The sequence below is a fragment of the Pangasianodon hypophthalmus genome, chromosome 24 (assembly GCF_027358585.1).
Source record: "Pangasianodon hypophthalmus isolate fPanHyp1 chromosome 24, fPanHyp1.pri, whole genome shotgun sequence".
Lineage (NCBI taxonomy): Eukaryota > Metazoa > Chordata > Actinopteri > Siluriformes > Pangasiidae > Pangasianodon > Pangasianodon hypophthalmus.
The window spans coordinates 1593599-1614052 of NC_069733.1; the positions used below are offsets into that span (position 1 = coordinate 1593599).

A 20454-nucleotide genomic window follows, 5' to 3' on the forward strand; every position below is an offset into this window, starting at 1 on the left:
CAGAGTACAAAAAGGTCTGATGACGAAAAGAGGTCTGGATGATCTCTGAAGTTCAATATTAATTACTCCTGCAAGTTATGTAACTGAATCCACTGGAGTCTTGAGGATAATGTGTCTAAGAAGCTAAGCATACTTTATATGTAGCTAACTTACTTCCGACTGAAGTTTTTCAGATTGTCTGCATGTATTTAAATCCAAAAGTCCTGTAATCCGTACCATTGGGAATTTTAGATGTCCTTCCAGTAAGAATAATCACTCACACCAATAATCTGTCACAACCAAAGACACGATTTAATTGACCTGCACATTGGATGGAAACAAATAGGTTATGCAAACAATATGGCACAATGCAGTGTAACATGACGTTGATTCCCAGTGTCCTGTTTCTTTGGCAAACTATTATAAACTATTGGGAATAGAGCTCTATTCAGACTGGATTGGTTTGACATGGGGAGCTGGGGTAATGTACTTATTACCAGATTATATCTGGGATTTTAATGCCATCTACATCCATCTACATCCATCATTTTTACAGAATGACTATGCGCATGTCTGGAAAGATTACATTGTATTTTACCTTCTAACAAATGGCTAGTATAAATAATGCTAGGTAATATATGTATATCCTGTCCAAATTGATGTTCTTAAAGATTTCATTAGATTGCTATTGGAAAGCGCGTGCTCTTTTCTATCGTCTCTTACTGAACCCAATCAAAACCAAGCTGAGTTTAAAATACAGAACAATAACATAAATGAGGGTTAAAAGGGCATGTGGAGTACATGTGGAGTTTTTAGTGTTACATGAAGACCATGCATGAAGACAGACACACCCATCCCAGTGATTTATATAAGAGATCGTTTATCCTGTGTGAATCGATCATAAATACTACAGACGTCCTCCACCAGCATTACTTAACAGACACATGTCTGGAAATCTTATCCTGTCCAAGTAGTACTCTCGTTGTTCTTTAAATGCTATCGTGTAGCATGATGAAATGAAATTAACCTACAAAGGAAATGAAAGTTAGTCAAATTACTGCGTGTCTGGCTTTATATCGTGAAGGTAGTTGTTAATGCGTGACATAAAAGGAGCTTTAGGAAACTCCTCTGACCTGAGCAGACAGTTCACGTTCTCACATTCTGAGCTTATTGACCTTATTGCTTTTCTCCCCAAAATGTTAGCACTGTTTAGGTGTCCTAATAAATCCATGAAGCAGTTTGCTACACTGTGCTCTACTAAAAATGGTGCTCAAAGTGTGGTCTGTGAATGTTTTTGTTGTGGAAAAATCACAACCCATCAATCTCATGACAATTTTCATAGAAATGTGTTCAGCAAATGGAAAATTCAAGACTAATGCATAGACAAAATAGTATTGTACACAAATAAATGAATAAATCTGATATTTGAATAGTTTAATTATTCTCATAAAATATATCTGCACTCTGAGGGGTCTGTGGATTTTTTTTTTTTTTTACAGTTAAAGTGGTCTCTGGCTACAGAAAGTTTGAGAACCATCTACTCCATGGCTGCTTTTGCGCTTCACCCACCTATTCATTGTGCTCATTAATAGGAAGTGCATTGAGCTCTCTCACTCTTTTGTTTTCTCCCCGCTCTGAGACCCACCAACGCCACTGAGGCCTTTGATCCATTTGCAAAGTGCTTGAATGTGGAATTAGCATCTTCTCTTTCATATTCCTAGACCCTCATACCTCCGTTTCAGAGCTGCACTGATTCGATTTAGTGTGGTCTTTAATAAAGCATCTCATTTAAACGCTTGCCACAATGGCGTCCTCTGATCGTGCATGTGTTTCGCAATGCAAATCAACGTGGTAATTAAAAACTGGCATAAACAGAGCGGGCCTCCTTGGAAAACAGGAAAACAGGAGCTGCTCTCTTATTTCCTCACATATTGTGTTACATAACAAAAATACCACTTTCACAACACAATCATATGATTGAATATCCAATTAGTTTCATCGTAGACCTTTATTGTTACTTCAGACATTTACACAAGCAAGACTCTCTGTCACAATTTACAATACCGTACACATGAACACGAAGAACGCGCTTCTCACCCCAATGTAACACTCACAGCAATCAGAAATCAAATTTGGTCTTTTTTTTTCTGAAAAAAAAACCCAAAGAGAATTACACGTTGTAAAACTTGGCTATAGGATAAATGCTGCATTCCAAATTTTAACACATCCTCGTTGACTTCACAGTAATTTCTCAGGGTTGAATCCTGACACCAGGTTGTTAGATGAGCTTTTGGAGGATCACAGATTGTGAAGCAAAATTTACACAGAAGGCATTTATTGTGTCTGATCTTCATAACAGGAACGAAACAACAGGTCAAGCTGTAACTACTTGTAAGTGTAGTATAAATTATTAAAATTAAAACGTTTCAGGTTTGGGTTGTATGTAGCTGACTACTCCATGAGTAGCCAACAATTAATATACTGAGGCTACGACTTTCTCGAGATCTATCTGGTGGCATAACTCATTGCAACTGTTCTATTTTAAAATGAGTGAGACATTAAACCACTGTGGCCACAGAAACCTAAGTACAGAGATGACTGATAATATTACACTTTAATCTTGGAATGATGCATAAAGACACAGCAGAGTCACTGCCATAGTGATATGGATATGCCATTAAGAGCTCAGTGTATTTAATGCGGCGGGGACGTCTGTGAGCCAAGATTTGTGAGATTTCAAGCTCGCATACTGTCTCTACGCTGTCATATTGGGTGATGAATATGAAATGTTCCTGTCACAGACATTGTTACGTAGCATGCGACACAGCAAGCGTATTGTTTGTGGGACCTAGATGAATGAAATAAGAGAATTCTCAACTTGATAGACCTTTTCGCCCATTTCCCGCCAAATAATTAACTATTGAGTATTAAGAATCAATTCTCCACAATATAATAATTCATGAAATACTTCGTTTGTGGCCATGAAATATTATCTCGCTATTGTAGCTACACTGTATATCAATTGTGTATATTAATTTCTGGCCACGCCTTTTGAAAAAATAACCATCATGTTACACCAGCAAACAGCTAGTTAGCGAAAAAATAGTGTGTGTAAATATTGTAGTGTTTTCTAATGAACTTAGTTGTTTCTGCATATTAGTTACGACACGCTAAAGTGACAAATCCATACGATTGGCTCGAATGATTCCCACGGACCAATCCTATGGCGCTTGTGGTCCGATGTCCGACACAAAAATGGAAGGAAAACGTCCTCTTATCCTGCCATATATCACCTCTCATTAAATCTGTATAGAGACATTATGAAGAAACACAAAGATTGGAAGGAAGTAGCAGAGATCATTGGTGCCTCTGGTTAGTGTACGTAGCTAGTACAGTTAGCTTGCTTTGCTGGACATGCCACACCCACAAGCGACAACAGTGGCAGCTGGTACACGCCCACAAACCTTTTTTTTGAGATTAAGGAGCTCAGGATAAAGGGGCTAGTGAAGATGAATGAATGTAATGAACATATACAGTAAGTGTTGATGGGAAGTCAACGAGGCTGTGTTAAAAACATTATTGTAATGCAGAGAAATCATATGGATTTGAAACAGTCTTCATCAAGTCTTTTTTTTTTTAAAGTTTCCTGGAGGCACACAACCGATACAATATGATACAAAGTTTTGACGTTGAATAGCGATACAGATGTTCAGGCAGCGTTAAGGCAGCACATACCAGGAACTCTCCACAACGCACATCTGGAAAAGTGACTGTGATTTCTCTTTTCACCGTGAGGTAAACATCACATCATTTGCATGATTGTTTTTCCATTTGTGATGTCACTTCCTACCTCGACAATGGATAAAAATGAGTAAATATTCAACAAAGAGTACGAAACATCAACCAGTAATCAATGAACCGGCGTCATTTTCTTATAGATCATATTTTACAGGTTCTATTCGTTCACTTTCTGCATTTGAAAATATTGCACCAATTTTAGTTGTGAGCTGATTTGGCTTCTTAAATTATAAAGCTGAAGGAGCAATAAGTAGCATTTTTTCATTTCATGTAAAAAAAAAAAAAACAGCCTTAACGAACGTTGCTCTGATAAGCATTCAGTCAAAAAAGTGTATTTTTCTGGCTGTAATGAGAAATAGAAGAGAAATTCTACTGTGACTAATAAAACTGAAACTAAAATACAAATACTTATGTTATAGCAGCTATAAACAGTCGTTCCCTCGCCAGCCTCTTTTCTTTTTTCTCTCTCTCTCTCTCTTGAGGTTAATAAGAGAAAGAAGTTAGCTTGGTACATCATGTTACCAAGAAACTACAAAGCGTAAACTGCTCTGTCCTGAAGATGTTGGAAAACATAAAGTTCCAGCTCTGACACTGGAGACTCCTTCCATAAATGTTAAATCTCCTTAAAAAAAAAAAAAAAATCACCATACCCACAATTACACATTTTGTGTTTTTCATTAGGGGTTTTAAAAATCAGTTTATTACCAGTCTTAGATTATGTGAAGTGTCCGCCGTACTGTTACTATAGAAATTATATTGATAGAAAATGAATCAACACCTTCTCCTTCTGACCAATCAGAATCCAGAATTCAAAAGCATTGCTGTTTATCCCGCAACCTTTAAATTTGGACAGATTTGAAAGTAGCATCAGAAATATCCTTTTTTTCTTTTCAAAGAGGCCAATCTGAAAATTTAGTTTGCTGCCTTTCTATTTCTAAAAAAAAACAATATTGTGATAATTACATACCCTGATGAATTAGGCAGTTAATATCATCGCATATCTAACTGTAATCAAGAAATCTGCTGAATAGTGGTGTAATGTATTATAATCTAGAGGAAAAAACAGAATTTTAAATTGAACGATACTGTAATGTCGTAATTGTCGTGTCTGAGTGTGAGCAGCATGGCGAGTATTGCACCTGGAAAGTGGACCAAAAGATGCTACTTATTGCTTCTTTAATCATGTGTGTGTGTGAGTGTGTCAGTGTATGTGTGTTTGTCCCAGTGAGTGTGTGTGTTTTGACTCTGTTTGGTGTCTGGTGTGTGTTTCGGGCCGTTTTAAGGTACCGGAGTCAAACCCAGCGTGTCTGTGTGGATGTCAGGCAGAGTTCGTTCGGGCCGCAGGCAAACAGCCAGACGCTGAAACCAGAGAAAAACAACAAGGAGGAAGAGGTCAGAGGAATAAAGGAATAAAACACTGTTATGAAGATAATCAATCGCAAAATAGTGGATCAGAACAAGCTGTGATGGAATCAACACCTTTTGGCCAATCAGAATCCAGGACTGTGGTGTAATCATATGAAGCTGATTGTAATGTAAGGCTTCAAAAGCTTTTTTCAATCCCAAGTCCATGCTGTTTTTTTTCCCGTATTCACCTGTTTGAGCGAGCCGGGCGTCCACACCAGCTTATACACCATGTAGACGGGGATCCAGATGAAAGACGAGAATCCAATGATGTAACCCACCGTGATGCTCCAGTCGGGGAACTTGTAATCGAACATCATCAGCGGGGCCGGATTCAGCAGAGAGCTGATGATGATGTACTGAACAAGAAAACACACTCAGTAGGTCAAAAATGATGCTAATACACACTGACATAAATCCTTTTTTTTTAGAAATCATATCTGAATATTACATTTCTGTTACAAATGGATGCCTGATATTGTATCCTTTCTGCTTTCGCTCAATAAGAACACACTTTTCCTGGTGAATCACCATTGCTAGAATCTTGTTCAGAAATGTAAAAGTACTTTTTTTTAAGTACTAATGAAATAAAAACTATAATGACTTCTGAATCCCACAATGAAACAAATACTGGAGTGAGATTTACTCAAGAAATGCATGGTAACAATTTCCACATAAAATTTCCACATCGTAGTAAATTTAACCAAACATATTTTAAATACAGTTTAGGCACAAAGGATTATTCTCCTAAAGAAATGTAAGTTTTCTTTTTCTATAAGTAAATTTAACTTAAACACAAAGAGGGTGAAGTAGGAAAACTTTATGGAAACTTTGACCTTTCAAAACATTTCATAAAAGAATAGCCTTTCACAAAACAAGAAATATTGAAAATAACTCATCCATAAGACTCAAAATGAAATTTGTTTAAAGTTATGCATATGCAAATTGAGTTCAAAAGCCACTCCCCCCACTTGAATATTCAATCAGTTCAGTTCATTACTTCATTAATTAAATTTAACCCAGTTTAATTCAATTTAACCTAGAAAAGTGAGTAAAATACACACTTTGGGTTTTAGCCGCATATTTACATGAATTAATTTAGTATAGAACTTAAAGCAGTTCGTAATTCTAATTAATTTTTTGTGTAGAAATCAAAGGTTTGTCATATTTACTGAACCACAGAATCATTGTTTTCCCCAGTGTGCTCCGACTCCCACTTATTTTCCCTTAGTTTGAATTCTGTGGAACGAGAAATGTGCCACTACAATCTGAATTTAAAACGTACAAATCAAAATTTTATGCCTTTATTTTAATTAGTAAATTTGTTGCTTAGTTGAATTACATCAAACTGAAGTTCCATGTTTTAAATACAATTTTATATTGAGGTATAGAAAAGTCAAATTCAGTTTTTAATGCATTAATCCAATTTCAAATTCAGATTCAAATTTTCAAAACACTACATCTGGGGACTCTCTTTTTTTTTTTTGCTGGGTTAAAGCAAACAGGCACAGATTTGATTGCTACCATTTCAGCCAGTAAGCAGCGTTTTTGGGTTTTGAAAATTTTAATTTGAAGAACTGAACTGGTAAGAGAAAAAATATAATTTGAACGTACACATTATTCTAAGAGTGAATTTGAACCTTTGCACACAAATTCATGGACTACAATTTCAGTTTGATGTCATTCAAAGCTACAAACTTCAAAACACCACTTACAAATTCAAATAAAATTCAGATTGTAGTGGCACATTTCTCATTCGATAGAAATACAGATGATTTGGTGTTCGCGGTTGGAACGTATATTTTTATATACTTAAAAAGAATATATATAGTTGTAATACAACAACACTATCTGTATCTGTTTAGTGCTCCAAATATCTCTATCTGTGCGCACTGAAAGGATCTTCACTATGGGAATCAGAAGAAGAAGAAGTTTTTAGGTCCAATTCTAGACCTAAAAGTGAGACTTGGACATAAACAGAGCAACTCAAAACTTAAACATTTATAGTAAAGCTATAAATGCTAATCCATCCATCCGTCCTTGTATTCTTAGGCCTTAATCAGTTATTCAAATATCAGATATTCAAATAAAACCCAAATATTTCGTCTAAGAAAAACTGCCCCAAAACATTACCTCTGCATTGCTAAATCAAAACGTTTCTAAGCAAAAAAAAATGGCACATTTTTTTAGTGTGTGACAACAGTGACAAATGTCCGACGCTTCAAATAATCCCTAAGCACCTGAGGCAGAGATGGAGACGGTCGTTTATCACGCTCGGGGACAAATAAAAAAGGAATCAGTAGGAGAATGTGCAGGGGTGAATGTCAGCTCTCGCATGCGTGATTGTGTTAGCGAGGTGAATGGGATTGACATTTGGGATGCAGAAGTTTTCAAAAGTGAGGCGGCGGTCAAAAATGGGATTAAAGTGTCTTTAAGGGCCAGAGGGAAGGAAACAACTTCTACATTTCTAAATGAGAAAATAATAAGCCGGAAACGCTTGACCTTCTGTAGCCGTAAGACTCGCTACTGTCTCGTTTTTACTTTAAAGGTGTCAGAAAAATCCCATTGACCGGTGATGGATTTCTGCATGTCATACCATGATAGAAAAAATAACTAATTACATCATTATCATTATGTTATACTGTTACAGATGATCAGTATATGTATAAATTTTTATATATATATAAAATATATATATATGTTTTGTAATGAATAATTAGTGTAGTATAGAAAGTACAACATACAAATAATTAAAATCAGTAAAATTTGTAAACTTATAAAGATGAGAAAATACAAAATTCATACGTCATGAAATAAAATGTGTGTTTTTATTCACCGCTAGAAAAGTCGGGCTGATGGCTACCCAACAAAACCTCCAGAAGATTCCGGGTGTGTATCCCAACATGGCTTTGACGTCGTTGCTGAATCTGTTGATGCCTGAGAGGAAATGAGAAATGAGCTCATTGAAAAATATTGCACATTTTTACAAATTCTAGGTCATAATAAAGATATGAAAACCAAAATCTGACCCTGAATCGTGATACAATTACATAATGAGATAATATAATTATATAATATGGTTATACCATTAACATTATACAGTAGATAATAATATTACAAAAAATATTAAAAGACAATATTTTGCTGCAAGATGGTTAACTCCTGGGTGCTTTTCATCTGTGTTGAACTCACACTTTATCATGTTTTCACAGCGAGATGTTTTCTTACCATAAAACCAGGAGACTGCAGTGGCTTCCAAAAACACGATGGCTATTATGGAGGATCCGACTCCAAACTCTTCCAGTAGTTTAACGACATACGCACCACCCTGTAACAAAAAAACAACAACAGTGTTGAAGTTGGAAATCACTTCAAGTGAACTTTTTTAAAAATTTTCATTTATTCATGGAAGTTCAGTTCACTCAGTTCCTCATGTGTGGAGAAACTTCTTGAAGATGATAACAGTAGACCATTCATCTTGACTAGACATTTTTAAACCATCCTGGATTGACCTTAATAAAGAAAATGCCCTCAGGTTCAGTCACTTTGGCAGCAGTGTAGAGCCTGCGCTCGTGACCAGATGGTTATGAAGTAAAAAAAAAAAATACTGAGAAAGTGCCACCCATAACACTCCACTGCTCAAAATGGAACATCTACCAAATAAATAAATGTAATGAATCAATGTAATGAATAAGACAACAATCTCGTGCACGCCATTATAACTCAACATCTTTTCTCAATTCCCGGAGCAGATCTTTGCTGCGTCACATTTTTCTGACCTGTGAAATGAATGTGTGTTTAAGTCTCAGACACAGAGCTCTGTTTCTCTACATAAAGTCTTTATTTCAGAGTGTGTGGAAAAACACTAGCAAGTGTGTTAAGATGCGAGTTCACATCCACGAGTCCGCTTGTTGAATCTGAATCAGAGTCAAATTGATTCTTTTGATTCGTTTGCTATTTGGTTTGGTTTGATTTCACACTCCACATAATTAAACCCAACCACATAGCAAAACTCTTTGTAAAACTTTCATTCATTGCTCAGATATATGTGAGAGAAACAAATGTACCAAGTGTGTGTAGAAATCACAAAAAATCACCCGAGCACGGAGAACATGGAGCTGGCACTAAATGAATGATTGGATAATTAAATAAATAATGAATTAAAAAAAAAAAAATTGTGTGTCACATCCTGTTTTTTTTTGTTTGGTTTTTTTTTTCATCAATCCAAATCTGCAGAACATACACTGCATGTTTTATTCACTTCCTGCAGGTGAGTCAAGTCAGAGTCAAATCACTGGGGAAAAACCCACCAGGGTTCAAATCAAACAGACTCAGCACTGCGTTTGTGAAAGCACCCTAAGAAAGCTGTCTGAGGTCCTGAGCATTGATGTCGCCTCACAAGACAAAGAAAATGTCGGAATCCCCTAAAACCGGGCAACGTGCTTTCACATATGCAGCATTTAGTCAGTTATTTAGTTTGTTTAATTATGTGTAATGTAACACCGAACTAAAACAAAGCGCAAACGAACCAAAAGTATCGATTTCACTCTGATTTGGACTTGACAAATTGACTATTAGGGTGAAACTAACGGTGAAAGCGCTGTTAGGAACTTACTTTAGTAAGAGTGCTCAGAGAGCCCAAAAAGCACACAGCCACGAGGCCCAGCACGAATACCTCTCTCCTGTGGGACAGAAAGTCTGGGTACTCATCCATGATGGCAGTGATGATGGCTTCCAGCCCTCCAAACTGGACACACACACACAGTTTACATATACAAAATTATTAATATATATATATATATATATATATATATATATATATATATATATATATATATATATGTGTGTGTGTGTGTGTGTGTGTGTGTGTGTGTGTCGACACACCGTGCTGTCCAATCCCAGTGTGATCATCATCGCAAAGAAGATGATGGCGAAAAACGTGGAGCCCATCATGTTGGCAATGGCTTCTGGGTAAGTGATGAACAGAAGACTTGGGCCTATAATGGGTCAAAAAAAATCCAGTTAACTTACAATAGAGTTAATTCTATGATTTATATAATACATATCTGTTTTTTCCTTCTTAATATTTTACTATATGGTACAATGTGCTAATAATTCAGCATACCCTGTGTGTTCTAGAGAGGATTAGAAAGTAAAAATAATTTAATATCATGATAATTGGTAACATTTATCGTATATTTGTTGTTCTCTTTGTGTAGAATTTTAAGCTGAAAAGGGAGTTCCTTGAAAACTGACCAAATTAAGGAACTTTAGGTGACATTTTCCTTATGATGCCTGACTTATAGCCAAAGCTTAGTGTGTTCTTACCCTTGTTTCTGGCTACATCTTCCACGTTAACATGTCTCTGCTCAGCCATGTAGCCCAGAACGGTAAAAATCACAAAACCAGACATGAAGCTGGTCAGGCAGTTTACCAAACTCGTCACAATGGCGTCTCTGCCAAAAGAGAAAGAGATGGAAGATGATGTAGAGCACTAATTCTAACATTCATTGTATTATTGGAGTAAAAAGTTTCGGTGCAGTCATGTCCCTACACCGAGAAACGGATGCTGCTTTAGAGTAACATGAGAAGGGTAGATTTACTGGGCAGTGGCGTGGTGGTAAACCATAACATCATTAAAAATATACCAGTATAAGATAAAGACTACGCTGTACAGCGCTGTATATATTCTATACGTCGCTGCTAAGTTAATCAGCTTTAATTAGAAACAATGTCTCATTTGTCCGAGATGCCAAGGATCAAGATGCATCTCCTCCTCCTCCTCCTCCTCCTCCTCGTCTTCCTCCTTCTCGCTCAGCACCAGTTGAAGCCAGACCCGATAAACACACACACACACATACACACACACACACACACAGACACACACACTTACAGAGCTTTTCAATTCGATCCACTATCTCCAGCTCACCACTTTCAACTCATTTCACTTTGGAACCTTCATGTTCTGTTCATTAATTAGCAAAGGTTGTCCCATCGACCCTGGCCATTTCCATACATTTTATAGGAATTTATTTTAAATGCCTAATATATTTTATCTTTATCGCAATGCGGATCAATAAAGAGGACTGAAATGAAGCCCCAGGACCACTTTGCATGCTTGGGATCCTACTGATGGTGTGTGTGTGTGTGTGTGTGTGTGTGTGTGTGTGTGCACAGAAAATTTCCAGGAAATGAACAAGATGGAGAGAATAGGACACCAACTAATGACAACTTTTTGTTTCCGATTTGCAAATAGAAGTCAGGGGAAAGAGTGAGGAAGTTCTTCATACCTGTAGCAGTTGTTGTTGAACGGGTTGTAGCTGGATAGAGCAAGCAGAACGCCAAACCCCGGGCCGAGGGAGAAGAAGATCTGAGCTGCTGCGTCCACCCAAACCTGCACCACACACACAAAAATGGTTAAATGCTCTTGGTATTTATACACCTGAGAGTATTCACTGGGATATATCATCGTTACTTTGTTCTTTTGTTTTCTGAATTCTAAATTGTGAGCTGTTTATAGCTGTTTGAGCTGTTGGGGAACATCATTCTACCCACCCTGTACCCACATCTTGTAGGATTACAAGTAAAGAGAGTGATGGAGGTTGAGGTTGAGCAGCCTAGAGGTCCTAAAACCATGACTACGAAGGTGTTGCAGTTTTTCGCTCACACTGAAGTGGGAACTGTGCAATCAGCCTCCACTCAGAGACGTATACACATTTACATGAATGCATTAGGAAATCTACTGTGGTGGGGAAACAACCATATTTACTATATCAGATCTAAAAAAAAGTATATAATTAATCAGAATTCAAAATGATTAATTTGTACAATAGCTTTTGTAACCATTAGAGTCACTATGAATAGCACGGAGTGCCTTATGGGTTCATTAACGCTCCATCCATCATCGCCACATATACAGCTCACATAAGGAATAAAACACTCTATGTTGTGCTGTTATATCAGTGAAAATAATCACTGATGGGGTGGTGTGATGAAGCAAATTGATTAATTCATTCTTAACTAATCTTGCTTTTTTTAAAAAACAAATAGTGTTTACATATATGAAGGCAAAAATCATATGGAAAAAAGTGACAGTGCATCATCTGACAATAGTGTGTGTGTGTGTGTGTGTGTGTGAGAGAGAGAGAGAGAGAGAGAGAGATGAGTCAGGGTGTACGAGAGCCTTTCTAAAGGAAAACAAATGTGAACCAATTATGCATCTGATTAGCAGTGCGCTTTATTCACGCACCTCATCTGCATTTCTCGCAGCAGAAAACAAACAGCAGTCTTTAAAATCGGAGTGTGATATTATCTGTAAATTCATCAAATAAACACTTCACCTGAGTACAACGGTGAAGGTTTTATACTGTTCCTAATTGGTCACGGTCTTTAAATTATATAAAACTGATTTTGTGGTGTTATTCTCAGTGGCCGAGGTGTGTGTGTGAGAGAGAGAGAGAGAGACAGAGAGAGAGACTCACAGTTGTATCCTTAAGTTTCTCCCATTTGGGCTGCAGGTAGAAGACAACGCCCCTCCACGCTCCAGGTAACGTTGCACCTCGAATTAACAAAATCAGTAACACCACGTAGGGAAGAGTGGCTGTGACCCAAACCACCTGAGAGAGAGAGAGAGAGAGTGAGAGATTTTTATGTCACAGTGATAGTGTAGTTATAATTTAAAACTCCTTCACAGTATGGCTCAGATGTAAGTGTCTGATGTGTGTGTGTGTGTGTGTGTGTGTGTGTGTGTGTGTGTACCTTGCCCGATGTTTTGACTCCTTTCCATAGGCTGAAGTAGACGATGGTGAAGATCAGGAACAGACACAGCATCAGCTGCCAGCGGATCACACCCACGTTCTCCAAACCCTCTGACTCGTGCAGCTCCAACACGTTCCTCCTGCTCACACAGAATCAGCACTCACTCCCAACATCTACACCTTCATTCACTCCTCCATTATATCTCTCTGTTTATAGCTGCTATACTGGAAGTGAGAATAGGTACTGACTTGTTTCACCACATCAAATGTAACTATAAATGGATAAAAAGTATGGCGTGACATTCTTTAATAAATAGAATTTTTTATTAATTGTGTTATTACAGGAACAAAACACTTCAGGGTATGCTGTTATAGAAAAATAATCAACTTCAGGGTGGTAACAGCAACTCAGCTTCATCACATCAACTTTTCTTATTGATTTCTCCTCTTCAGTGTTCACTATTTTCATGACTGATTAATAAGGAACAGAAACAAAAATTCAGCTGAATCAGAATCTGTTCACTGATTGATGGTGTAAAGTTTTGGAAGAATTTACGATAAAAAGCACCTTCACCTCCTCTCTTGCGTATCTTCTCATTCTTTGCCACTTACATGCACTTACGTGTAAAACTCCTCGGCTGGTGAACGTGAGTAGTTAGTCCACGTCACATTGTCCTTGCCAAAGTAGTTGGTGCAGTTTTCCGTGTTCCATGCATTGTCGCAGTTCGTCCATGGCAGAGTGCTGCTGAACGATGAGTAGAAGTAGAACAGCGCCCACGCAATGATGGTGTTGTAGTAGAACGAGACGTACAGCGCGATGATGCAGATGGCGAAACCGATGCCTGAGAAAACCAAAGGAACGGACTTGGTCTGCCAGTCTGGCTTTAGCTGGACTGTGTGTGTATTTGCTTATCTCAATGATTTGTGACAGGCTAATATTACTGTTTATATACTTTTGACTGATAGCACAGCATAAAAATCATCAAATTATGTTCTCACTCACTGGCTCTCATAACAAATTTTGTGCTTTATCCACTAGTTATGTGACAATATACTATGATACAAAACTCTTAAATAGTTACATTGCTAACATAGTTATATACCAGCATTCTGGTGGAGCACGTTGCTTCAAAAAGATCTAAAATACTGTCATCAAATATAATGATTCCCTATATTGGTAGTACAGTTATCATACCACCACTTTATCATACTCTTCCACCTCTACTGATCACTATACTCATCACATTTTGTCCTTGGAATAAGGCTTGTTGTACTTTAAAGTTGGAAGTGTTTATTACCTTTGAATATTGGGCAAATGTGTTTCCATATGGAGATGGCACCTGTGCGGTGGAACTGACCCAGAGCCAGCTCCATGTAGAAGAGTGGTACACCCCCAAATATAGCCATGAGGGTGTAGGGGATGAGGAAGGCTCCTAAAAAAGACAAAAGTGGATTACTGTCAGGAAGTACTCTATATCAGGTGGACCATTCCTAAACCACACATTTATTACTTCATAATGTGCTTTTATGTGCAAAGCCACACTGGACTTATGATATGGTCTGTTATTGCATAGTCATGCATATAACATGCATAGTCGTGGGGGAGGGGACTCTTGTTCAAGCACTTGCTCAAGCCAGCCATATTATTAACAGGGTCTTGGTTGTCAAGGAGGTCTTAACAAGCTTCTTGTGATCATGAGCACATCTCCTGAGCAGCCTCATGGAGTAAGTGAGCATCATGCTGATCTGGGACTGATCAGCAGCCCTTGTAGTATGTCCAATATACCCTTCAAGTATCTGGTAGACCTGCTGCTGTATTCAACCCAGGACAATGAATACATCTTGGTAATGATCGACACAGTAGGCTTGTGCCATTTCAGTGGACATACAGCCAAATGGTATTAAATGGTGCAGCTCTATACCTCAATCTACCACCTCAAATTGGATGGATTGGTGGAATATTTTAATCAGATCTTTAATTGCCTGGTTTGGAAGGTGGTGGCTGAGGACATGTGCAAATGGGATCTCCAGTGCCCATTGTTCTGATTGAGGTCTGTAAAGTCCCCAAGGCCTATGTGGGTTTCTTTCCTTTTCAAGCTCTTTTGGCCAAAGGTCCAGAGGGTTACTACATGGTGAATAAATGATTTGAAATCTGCAGCTATCCCTCATTTGCATAGTAATTTAACATGCAGTGACATAGAAAAGACAAGTCTCACAGCGGCAGAGTACACGCAAGAGACTCCTAGTGCAAGCTGTAAGGGCTCATGCACCATCAAGTTTACTACATCAGTCTGCTAAAGCATTGGACTGAGCCTGTGCCAGCTTTGTCAGCTGTGGCTAAGTTGCAGGTGGCACTGGGCCCCAAGCTCTTCACCTGCCAGCACCGGGAACTGTCTATATTGGTAGATCAGTTATGGGATGTGTTTTCCACAGCCTCAAATCAAACCACTTGACATCTGCAACCTTCCAGGCTTCATGATACGTGTGTGGTCCTACCAAATTCCCAAGTCCTGCCGAAAAGCAATTGAGGAGAAAGTACAGAAAATGGTCAAGCAAGCCAAACAAATTGATGAGGTTCTGCAATAACCTCTGGAGGCACTTCAGAAGTGGCAGATTTGGACAAGAGCGGACAAAAGACAGGTGATTTTGTGACAGGCTAATATTACTGTTTATATATCTTTCCACCTTAGATTTGAGAATGCAAGAAACCTGCCCCAAGACAACCTTTAGTACATACAATGGCATTCTTTAATTTTACTCATGTATTTATTTAAGGTGACTTACAAGTGAGGCAGTATCCAGTGAGCAGGGATTAAGGGGGCGTAACAGCAGCAACTTGGCAATGCTGGGATTTGAACTTATGGCACTCCAATTAGTGCCCCAATGCCATAACCACGTAGCTATCACATATTATACGGGGCTTTACCAATGCTATGCTCCAGCCTATCTGGATGACAATAGTGTCTACTTGACAGGGTGTCCCGATTCTCTGGTCCACTTCTGGATGGTGTTTCGGGGCGGACTGAGAGTCATCACAAAGAAAGTGCTAGCAGAACCCCTGGACCTGGAGCATCAAATCTGCCACACGAAATTAAAGTAGATGTCGGCAGAAACTGCCACTGAGGCTGGCTGGAGGTTATCTAAGGAAGGCACTAACTCTAGGGCCAGTGCTTCATCTGGTCCTAATTTGAGCATTCATTCAATGCTTTTTGACACTGAGATGGAAATTGGTGGTCCTGTCAAAGAAGATTGGAGATTAGGAACATCCCATAATATCTAGTAGTTAAAACTCCGTCCTATAGAACACATGTTTTGTTTAGAGTTTGGAAGCTGACCATCATTGCTGTCTCTGTTTGAGGATTAAGAGGTTGCAACTGTCCACCATCGAGAAGAAAATAATGACGTCATACCAACCAGGTACATCTCTCTAATGTCCTCTCTCTCTCTCTTTCATCAGAGGGTGAGGAAGATGCTGATCTATCAGCTTGGAGCTCGACGTTATCTCTGGTGTCTGTTTACACACTGATACAGATGTTATAGATCTACCTAGCACCAGTAAACCATGATAAAGATGATATAAATATAAATCTGTAAACCATAAATAAAAGTGTATAATCCAGTCATATCTTATTATTTATTGATTTTTTTCTTCTCAAATATGTATAATTATGTAATAAAAGGAGGGGGTTGGATGAACATGTGTATTTCCAGATAATTTACTTTTCCTTAAATTAAAACCCAATATTTTGCAAGAATTAGTCTTTCAGATATTGTTTATCTGATTTTCATTATTTTTTTTACACTATTACTATTAATTACAATACAAATAAACCAATCATGGCCAAATGCAGAAAAAAATATTGAACTTTACTTGTCATACTTGTATATTGATTGACTGATGTTAATATAGATTTCTTGTTCATTTTCTTTACTTTTAACATTATGAATAGAAATCGTTCCCATTACAGATGATCGCTTCATTTTACTTTCCATGAAAATGTACTTAATTCAAAGACCATTTTAAGGAGATGTACTTTTATATACATTTCTAAAATTCATAGCATGTTTCATAGGTAAGTTTCTATTCGTTGGTTAGAAAATGTCAGTCTAATTTCTCATTTTAAGACATATTTTTTGAAGAATAATTGGTTAATAACTGAAAGAGTAACTGTTAATGATTGATAATAATATTGTAACTGATAAAATATAAAACTAAATTCAGATCCAGATAGAGTTTTTTTCCCTAGGTTTTTTTTTCCCCACAAATAATCTGCTTTCAGCACCATGGACAGAGGCAGCATCTTTTTTCGTGTAAAATATCACCATAAAAAAGAAAAAAAGTTATAGCAACACAAAATGAAGCCTGGTAGTAGTGTTACTTATCTGATTCATAATTAATAATAATATTTATACTTTTACTTTACTTACATATGCATTTTATTTATTATGAACACTATTTTAACTGTTTAAATAGTTTTGTTCTGATTTATTAGGCATGCACTAATTTTTACCAAATATGTTACAAATTTTCTTTCCTCTCCTTTTGATTAAACTGTTCAGTGTGACGAGAAAAATGACATAATGCAAACAAAAAAAGTTCTTTACCTCCGCCGTTTTGGTAGCAGATGTAAGGAAATCGCCACACGTTCCCCAGATCCACAGCAAAGCCGATCACCGACAGCAGGAAGTCGACTTTTTTGCCCCATTTGTCGCGCGACTCCGTCTGCAGGATCACCGGAACCGGAACCAGACCGGGGTTCGCGCTCGCCGCCAACTCGTGATGGTGCATGCTGCTGTGGAACAGAAAAGAAAAGTAAAAAAAAAAAAAAAAAACTCCGAGATGCACCTGGAGTTAGAGAAAAGTTGTGCAGCAGTGACAACAGGTGAGGTTCAGGTGCAGCGCGCGCGGAGAGGAAGAGGCATGCTGCGGGGTAGGAGCGCGCGAGGTAAAAAGACCCGCGTTGAGTGAAACGCAAAACGCACACCACTTTCTCTCTTCTCTCTCTCTCTCTCTCTCTCTCTCCCACCCACCTCACACACACGTACACACACGCGCGCGCGAGCGGGAAGGCCACAACCGGATGAGATTAAAGTAAAGTAAATGCACGTATAAAACTCGAGCGCACGCGCTGTTAATGGATTTCTCGTGCTCTCAAGACTGGAGATTTGCATGAGGGTGTTTGCAGCATTAACATTCTCGAGTGATTTATCTGAGTGCTGAATGAAATCTTTCAGCATTGCATTAACACCCTGACAGACTTTTGGGTGAATTAACACAGACAGCATTGTGTTGAATTGTGACAGAATTACATACACTACTGGATTAACACACCTACACAAACAAAAACTGCTGAAGGAATTCATCAACAATGTGAAATTAAGATCTTTATTATTCAATTAGCTTAGACAGTTTAAACTTTACCTTTCCTTATCACTGGAGTGGTACCTCCAAGCGTACTCCTTTAGTACTTTTAGTACCGTTATCCTTTATCCTGATGTATGTAGTGTACCTTTAAAGCTTGAGTCTAACTGGGTACCTTAAGTCATATTTAAAACTAAATTATTTTTTGTATTTTTTCTAGATGTATCAGGGGCACTTTATTACTGAATTAACCATTTTATACATGTTCATTTTACTGTTTCCATTTGTTAATGTATTTATTAAATTACACCCACATCTTCTAAAGTCCAGCTGAAATTATTTAAACACTGATTGTGTGCTTTTTGCTTTTTAAATTTCATATTAAGTATTATTAAGATAATTTTTCGAATGTATGAAGTTTGTTCAAAATGTGCACCAAAATTCGTGCTGATGTTCAGTTCCTATTTCTCTGTCTCCGTCACTAGGTGGTGGAGGCATATTTTGGGTTGTCCGTCTGTCCAAAATTCTCGTTTGTTGATTTCTCAAGAACCAGTGATCGAATGTTTGAAGGATTTATGTGGAATTATTATTGTAGCCAGCAGATTAACTGATTTGATTTTGGGTCAAGGATACAGAAAGGCTTCCCTCCTGTTTGAAGTATATTTTTAGTGTATTTCTGGCATATGAATTAGTAACAAGAAAGACTAGACTAGAGAGCGATGGAGGCCTCCCTGCTGACACTTTTGGCATTGAGTTCTTGTTTTTCCAACTTTTTCAGGGTCAAAAACGTGTCCAACATGGTCTGTTGTAGAAATTTCCCACCCTGTGCTCTCCACATAGCGTGTACTGAAATAGCACTGAACGGGCCTCATTAGCTAAACTTAATAAAATGCGAGTCCGAAATTGAATCAGCTGCTTTTAGCATGGGCTAGACTGAAGGAGTCATAAAGTGGATAGGGAAACTGTGGCGAGTGCAGTGAACGAAATGAGGTTAGACCTCCAGGATGGAGCTGAGCGTATACGTGCAAAATCAGTACAGCTCCGCATCCACCGCCACAGACTCTGTGTCTGCAACCGTATCTCCACCGGTGCTCAGTATCAGGTCACTTAGATTACACACTCCCCCAGAGTGACTCACAAAATTGCCAATTGAAGGGACAACAAGGTTAAGAGATTTGCTGTAGTGTAGAATGATGGATGAATGGATTCATCTGAATTCTTGTAGCTCGGTTCTGTTTCAGAATTTAGTCACCATTTTTCTGCTTGGCTTCCAAATTGTTCTGAACAAAACAAGGGTGGACAAGTAATAAATTCATTATCTAGCCAACAGGGCTACAGTGCGATGCTCAGTCTCATGGTTTAGTTGCCTGGAAACATAACTGACGAGGCTAAAATATCATAGTCAGCATAATTTAACATACTGTGAGCTAGTTAGCTAGTTAAGTGCATTAATACAGTGTAAGACACACAAACAAGTTTGCACCTTTGCAAAAGTCAAAAACAAATCTTTGGTTTCAGGTACGAGCTGTAATGTTCTTCTTACATTGTGTATAAAAGCTATTATTCAAGTTTGGCTAGTATTGAACTCCAGCGGTCTAGGTCCATCTCAAATAACTGTTCTATCAAAATCTATTATAGTACAAATGACACCCAGCCATTCTTCATTCAAAGATAACAACCACTAATGCTGTTAATTATCCACAAAAGCTTTTGGCTCGTAAAGAATTCGGACACATTTACCCACAACACAACACTCTGACACGTTTTATTTCCACGCAACAGAAACATGAACGCAAGAGCTGGTCAAGAGGAAAGACCAGAAACCAAGGAGACAGAAATAAGACCCATGATGGCTCACAAGGGGTTAAATCAGTATACAGTACAAGCCTTTTATTTATTCTCTCTTCGGTCACACACTCAGGATGTTGTTTTATTGTTGATGATGAATACTTCAGTTTGAAGCTGTCGTCCTGCGTTTATTAAAACCCTAACCAGACAGATCCAAAATACTGCAAATTACACAACTTATAAAAAAAGGCGGCTAGCCATAATATAAGTATCAAACATGTGCCTAAAAGTAGTAGGAATGTGAATCAAAACATATAATAAAGTTAAAATATCAGTCATTAATTAACATTGAGTATTACAAGCATC

The 20454-nt window shown here is 37.9% G+C and overlaps 1 protein-coding gene across 1 annotated transcript; it reads right to left on the reverse strand.

Annotated features, from left to right (window-relative positions):
* Positions 1-1968: 1968 nt before the first annotated feature.
* On the reverse strand, positions 1969-17901 carry slc6a4b (solute carrier family 6 member 4b). Its single transcript, XM_026939849.3, has 13 exons — positions 17544-17901; positions 14237-14371; positions 13561-13780; positions 12940-13078; positions 12663-12797; positions 11472-11575; positions 10510-10637; positions 10066-10178; positions 9797-9928; positions 8410-8509; positions 8018-8118; positions 5373-5540; positions 1969-5136 (listed from the first exon to the last, which is right to left on the reverse strand). Exons 1-13 carry the CDS (start codon positions 17725-17727, stop codon positions 5056-5058), a joined length of 1740 nt encoding a protein of 579 aa, XP_026795650.2. The 5' UTR covers positions 17728-17901; the 3' UTR covers positions 1969-5055.
* Between the last annotated feature and the right edge of the window lie 2553 nt (positions 17902-20454).